The sequence below is a fragment of the Etheostoma spectabile genome, chromosome 6 (genome assembly GCF_008692095.1).
Source record: "Etheostoma spectabile isolate EspeVRDwgs_2016 chromosome 6, UIUC_Espe_1.0, whole genome shotgun sequence".
NCBI lineage: Eukaryota > Metazoa > Chordata > Actinopteri > Perciformes > Percidae > Etheostoma > Etheostoma spectabile.
The window spans coordinates 5241479-5248433 of NC_045738.1; the positions used below are offsets into that span (position 1 = coordinate 5241479).

General features: G+C 38.3%; 1 protein-coding gene and 1 non-coding gene across 3 annotated transcripts in view; both read right to left on the bottom strand.

Annotated features, from left to right (window-relative positions):
* trnar-acg (transfer RNA arginine (anticodon ACG)) overlaps positions 1–42 on the bottom strand; it is an 81-nt gene extending 39 nt beyond the window's left edge. Inside the window, exon 1 of the tRNA in view lies at positions 1–42. This exon is cut by the window's left edge and continues 39 nt beyond it. This is a non-coding gene — a tRNA (tRNA-Arg).
* Positions 43–1848: 1806 nt separating this feature from the next.
* Positions 1849–6955, bottom strand: part of limd1a (LIM domains containing 1a) — a 19929-nt gene continuing 14822 nt past the window's right edge. For both annotated transcript variants that reach the window (XM_032517408.1, XM_032517407.1), the window contains 4 exons: positions 5551–5681; positions 4487–4538; positions 3118–3186; positions 1849–2484 (listed from right to left, as the gene is read on the bottom strand). In XM_032517408.1, the coding sequence (XP_032373299.1) occupies positions 2347–2484; positions 3118–3186; positions 4487–4538; positions 5551–5681 (390 nt within the window). In that variant the 3' untranslated portion in view covers positions 1849–2346. The remainder of the gene's footprint in view (positions 2485–3117; positions 3187–4486; positions 4539–5550; positions 5682–6955) is intronic.

A 6955-nucleotide genomic window follows, 5' to 3' on the forward strand; every position in this document is an offset into this window, starting at 1 on the left:
CTGATCCGTAGTCAGACGCGTTATCCATTGCGCCACTGGCCCGCATGGAGAAGCAAGATGTCATATCCCTTTCTTAAAGGGACAGTTACATTTCAGTTTAAGCGAAAAACAACTTCTGTATATTTCTTAAAAGTAACTAAATATTACTTTCTGACATTGACATTTTTCTGTCAGAATACGATGACTGTTGAATGTTGTGGGGCGTTCTTAAGGCATATAATCTAACAAAAAAAGTAAATGTAATATTCGAGCCCCGTTGATCGCAATGCCCTCATTTAGACAGCAGATGTCGCGGGTGGACCAATTTATCAGAGGCTGTATGTTTATGTAATAACGAGCATGACCATCATTTACAGAGATAACGCGTCATGCTACGGATCAGAATATCATAGCATGGCTGGGTTGGTTGGAACATAGCATCAACATAATAATATTTATTAATTAATATTAATATGTTATTATCTGGAACATATTGCCGGTGCCATTCAACCTGGTGACTTTTTTTTGTGCGCCGATCTGACAGACATATTCTGCTTTGAATCATGCACAAGTTGAAAGAGCTGAAGGGATAACATTTTACCTGAAATGTACGTTGTACGATGTCATGTGACAAATAAAAGTAATACATTGAAAGAAAAAAATGCTGAAACAGTTGATATAACGAGCCGATATCACGTTCGTTTTCTTCAACTATATTGTGATTTGAGATGTAACGTTACAATTAAGAGAAAGGTTGAATCAGAAACGTCTAGGTTCAACCTGTGGTTAGCTCGAATCTTTTCGTGTTTCTCGAAAAGGGGTAGTTGGCTACCTCACCAGAGGCAGAGCTCGATCTCAAAGCAGCGAATACATTTAGAAACAGAGGTAGAGGACAAACAACTTGGTGAGCAGCAAATATGTTTGCTATCAGGCAAATTGTACTACTACTACTACAACTACTACAACTACTACTACTGTAAAGAACCAAATTAAAATGAAAAGTTTAGCCTATTGTAATGCATTTATTAAATATATTTTTTTTACAACACATACAGCACATATGTTTGTTTGCTCTTCATCTTAATCTACATATGAAATAAGCCTCTCGAATAACAAGCAGTTATTAAGTCAGTAAACTTAACATTTAGATGGCAAAGGTAGGCAATCAAAACTGTGCTTCCCACTGCAAAATCAAATTAGTATTCAAGGGGTTACACACAAAAGTCAAACTGAAACAAAAGTAAATGAATATAGACTTACAATATATACCTTTTTAAATATACATAGTTTGCAAACGTAACAAAATACATAGATCTACAGGTCTAATACCAACCTCTTCATGGGTGAATAGAAAACTCACAAATCTATTTGTAAGTGCTAAGAACAGACAGCATTTGCCAAAAAATGGCTGTCTGAAGCCTTCTTCCTCACCCTTAACAAAAAATAAAAATCATAATATTAGTTAGGCCCTAAGCACACACAGGCATATCAATCTGAAGGATAATGGCATTGTTTAACCTTTCTATGCAATGGTCATGCTAAAGTTCTTTTTTTAAATATTTAATGCATACAGGAATTTGCATATGGAAAATGAGCCATAATGATGTCTCTGTGTGCAGGTCAACAAATGAATGCCTTTCCCCGTGTCTGTGCGATAACCTCCTTGAGAAGAAAATTGAAACTTTCTGTAGCTGGGTGAAAATTGAAAAAGGAAGTCATTAGTTTGGAGAAACGCCATTTGTCTGTAGCTGATGCGGCATGAACACATCAGAAGTCATAACATAACAATCAGTGATGAGCTTGGACACAGCCAATCACTGTGTGATTGTTATGCTATGACTCCTTAAAATAATGCTAAATGCCAATGTTTTTTTCATATGTAAATGCACACCAACTGCAGAAACTGTATCCTATGATTGAATCATTATTTTTCCAAAAGCTTAGCTAATGAGAACCAGAACCATTAGATAGATCATTTATGGATTGAAGTGAAAAAGGTACACCTAATCTAAAATGAGTTGTTTAGATATTTACAAAGTCAATTTAACTAGTATTTACATAAAAAAAATCCTATGGCAACACTTCTGCAAAGTCCACATGCAGCAGGTACAATGCAATGCTTCACTGTATTCAAAGTAGAATTTTGGTGTATTACAATACTTTAATATTGGGTGAAAACCTCTTAAGGCATAATGGTAACTTCAGTAACATTCCTATAAAAATACACTTCAAACCATAGCATGACCTGACGCATTGTATTAATCAATCCTCTACAACAAGAATTGCACATATCCACTCCTGCTGTCAGTCACGCATTGGCAGTTCCTCCACAAATCCACCAGGTGTCTGCCTCCACCCGCTGTAGCGTTAGTAGGAGGCAGCTGCAGCGATGGGAGAGGGGCAGCCAGGCTCCATGTGCTTCAGGTGGCACGAGTGGCAGAGAAGGTGGCCGTTCAGAGGGTAGCAGCGGTGACCCTCTTCGTCATTCAGCTCCATCTTACAGTCCTGAACGACACAAAGGAGGAACAAGGGTAAGCCACTGATCCTAAATGAAAGAATGGACGATAATTGGTCTGATTTTTGCTCTGACCTCATTTCCAAGCACTGACAGATTGGACGGCAATAATTACCTCGGAAGTGTGCAAAGACGGCATTTAGAACAGGTTCATTTCAAAAGATTTAAACTCCTCAGCAAATCTCAAATCTGTTAATACTGAAAATAATAAATGATTCCTTAATCTGCCTTTTGGCTTAAAGTTTCAAGAAAGGAATGTTTACAGAGACAAAATTGTAACGTCAGATGCTCCTCTGACCAACTTGAAAGATAAACAAAAACAAACCCACCAGGATGGCCACTCAATAGTTAAACTACTTAAACAGGGAGCTGCTCCTCACAGCCCACTGATTTTGATTTTCAAGGAGTCAATCAGCCTTTGCTTTGGGAAAAAAAGAAGAGGCTCTTGAGTAAAATGATGAGATAAGGATGAGGAGGTGTTGCATACCTGCTCTCCTCAGCAGTATGTCATTAGCACCAAGACTGTAATTAACATATGATATCTCTTAATGAGCCATTCAGCGGGTCCCTGGCTCAGAGCCACTACACATGCATGAGAATTGTGATGTTGCTCTTTTACCCACCTCACAGTGATAGCATTCCACATGGTAGTCCTTGTCCATGGATACAACTCGAATGGTTTCATCAGACCCCTGGAAAAGAAATTAAAACTGAAGCCAATCTCTCCAGAAGACACTCCACTGTCTTATTCTGTGCAGTGTGACAAAAGCTTAAAAAGATTGACGAACAAGATGTAAGCCAAGAGCTGAACTGTCTGTATTTTATTTTAATATACTATTGGAAAAGAAGAAATAGCAAAATAGGACTTACAAATCATACTAGCATACATGTGTGTGTGAGTGTGCGCGTGCATGCGTTCTTTGTCCGCCAGATAGGAGGTGTTTCTTTTTCAGTCATTTCTTTCAATAGTTACAATATCAGTCTGAGAGGGAAAAGCCCTGAACATCTGTAACAGCAGCTTATATAAATGCACGACATAAATCCCCCTACTTCAACACACACAGACACACACACACACAGAGACACACACACAACCTCTCCTCTAAATACCGGGTTCACTGCTTACTCAAAGGGGAGGGGAGGGGGCATTCCAGCCAAGTCAACTCTAATTTTGGACATTTCTTTGCTTTTGCCAGCATGTCCTGCGTGTGTGTGTGTGTGTGTGTGTGTGTGTGTGTGTGTGTGTGTGTGTGTGTGTGTGTGTGTGTGTGTGTGTGTGTGTGTGTGTGAACCATCCTTCTCACTGCTATCTATCCGCTCCTCTTTGACACCACATCAAATCAGAGCCCAGAGATATATGGCCTCACACTATCTTGATCTGCAGTCCAGTGGGGAAATATGGCTATATTGAACTAGCTGCTAATCGCACAGCTAAGTTCTGTCTTTGGGTCATATAACTGAGTAAATATGAGCAGATAAAAATGTATAATCTGCTGAGCTCCTGGTGGTTGAAGGTCCACAAGTTAAAGTGAACAACTTCTAGATGTAATAAAAAGGTATAAAGCAGATCATCCACACCATGCTGGAATTCATTTTACAGTCCCTCTGAATTGGCTCTTGTCTCAGGGGCTTTGACAGCACTTCATCCTAAAACTACGGCACCGCCAAGAGCATAATCAAACAAAACATATTCTACATACGCAATATGGACAAAGCTAGTATTGTGCCAATTTTCTTAAAATTAATGGGTTTTTATATCCACTGAAGTATTCCATTCATTTTATTGTAAAAACAGTGAAACGGTTCGAAACTAAAATCCTGTACATTCAAAACAAAGGATCTCCACCTGTGACAAATTTTGGAAATGTTTAACTTATGATATTGCTATGAGGTTCACTTGTCTAAATCAATAAGTATGTCAAAATATAATATAGAGAGACTTTATATGATGTTTGATGACCCAGTCCTAAATAAAGGTGATTGTTAGCTTACCTCTGAGGGCAGGATGGGCTGGTTACAGGCTGCACATTTAGGCGCCAGGACCCTGCAAGAACATAAAGAAACATGTTTTCATAAATCAGTCGTGCCTCCCTCTCTTTCTCCCCTGCCCTGGCTCTGACTACATTCAAGGTTCCGATTCCACCCAGGAGATGCCAGGTTTGCAGATGTGCTGGCTTTCCCCACACATGTGATTCAACAAAATCCAAAAAGCAGTAGAAAAACAAAATGGCCAATGAATTTATTATTTCCCCACACATGTTTGGCACCTGGAGGGAATATAACAAAGGGCCTCTCAGTGTGGTTTGGCATGACTGTGACTAAAAGTCAAATATATACTGTACACACAACAAGGCTTGTCTGATTTCATCAGTGTAGAGAGCATGTGGGAGCTGCCAGACAGTGGTGGACCATGTGCCTGACTGTGCTGAACATGTCGTCCCAGCAGGGAGAAGAAAGGCTGCAACTGTCTTTCTACAAATGGCTAACAGGCACAGCATCAAATGTTTTCACACACAAAACCTTGTTTTTTTCACTCAGATGTTATAAACTTATAAACTGTTTTGGTCCTTACAGAAAATGTTGACTTTGAACAAGAGGAGCCCTGGCTGCACCCCCCCCCCATCCCTGAATACAGAGAGAGAAAGACTAACAGTTGACGACCCTTCTCAGTCAGATCCTATAGGCCTTGTCTAAAATTTCCTTTGGGATGGATAAAGTATCTATCTATCTATCTATCTATCTATCTTGTCTGTTTGTAATTTAGTTTGTTTTTATGTTTTATTTTACTGTTTTTTTATTTTTGTTTAATTCTTTTTTTATTGCTTGTTCTTTTTATTGTTTTTTTTTATACAATTTTACTCTTGTGAAGCACTTTGTGACTTTGTTCTGTAAAAGTTGCTATACTAAATAAACGTGTGATTATTATCCTGCAGGAGCCAGGGAACGTTAAGGGGCTGCGCTGTCATTTAGCTCGACGTGTTTTTAAGCTAAGCTAGCATAAATCCAGTTCATGAGCTTGTTTTCATTTGAAATACTGTGTAACGAGTGACACTCACCTGTGGTAATCTTTGAGACAGTATATCTTATTTTCAGTGTCCACAGTGAAGGGCACTCCGTCAAGGCTCTCATTACAGATGACACAGCGGAAACAGCCGGGGTGGTACGACTTTCCGAGGGCCTGCAGGATCTATAAAGAATGAAATGAGTAAAGAATATAAGGACATCAATACTCTAATTCAGTTTGCTACTGCTACCAAATTTTTCCTCACTATTTGTATCCAATCATATTAAAATATTCATTGTTCTTAAAAAATCTTGCGTTAAGATTAGATTAATTTTTAATGATCTCTGTGGGCGTATTGGGTCATAACAGCAGTTGAGAAAGGGACAAAGATAAGAATAAGCCCACCCAAAGTACTCACATAACAAGTAATCACAACTATTAAATAAAGCAAACAAAAATGTAACAATTAAATAAATATACAAATAAACATATTATATCTTCTCTGACAAATTTAAAGAAGAACTCTGATCGATTTCAACATGTAGCTCTGTTTTTTTTTAAATTTGTAGTGGTGTCAGCAGCAAGACAAATGAAAACAATTCGTGATGTCTACACTGAGTTTTCCTTATGCTAGACTTTGCACCAAACAGGCTTAAACAGGGCAAGTTTTAAATGTGTTTGTAGCCTCTAAGCATGTTCACAATGTCATTTCAAGTGTCTACCCATGTGGAGTTATTCCTTCCAAGTGAACACAGTGAATCTGACTGTTGTAGATGAGATAGAAAGGCATAAAAGTTGTGTTAATATATACCTCTGTTTATTTCCTCTTTTCCGGTGAAGTCCACACTACTCGATTAACACAACTTTTATGCCTTTCTGTCACATCTACTGCAGTAAAATTCACTGTGTTCACTTGGAAGGAAGAACTGCACATCGGTAGACACTTGTAATTACATTTTGAGTAAATTTAGAGGCTAGAAACACATTTAAAACTTCCCCTGTTTAAGCCTGTTGGTGTGAAAAATCTAGCAGAAGGATAATTCAGTGTAGACATCACTGATTGTTTTCATTTGTCTTGCTACTGACAGCACTACAAATTGAAAAAAAAACAGCTACATTTTGAAATCGAATTCTCCTTTAACACAAAAGTAGCCAATATGTAGTATGTTTCATGCAGAAGTATGTGTACAAATTACACAACATGCAAAATACGCCCCAGTGATCAAGTCAAACATATTTCTGCTATAAAATATACAGCATATTAGATGTGCAGATGTGAAGATAAGGTAGCACAAAACAGCAAAGACATCTCCTTCCTAAGTCTGCTGGATGGAAAAAGTATAAACTTGTGTCTTCTAGAATCTTTCATATGCTGCTTTGTGTGTGTGTCTGTTCTGTTTTGTTTTTACCCAGGAACCTTGATGTGTGTGTGTGTGTGTCTGTGTGTGTGTGTGTGT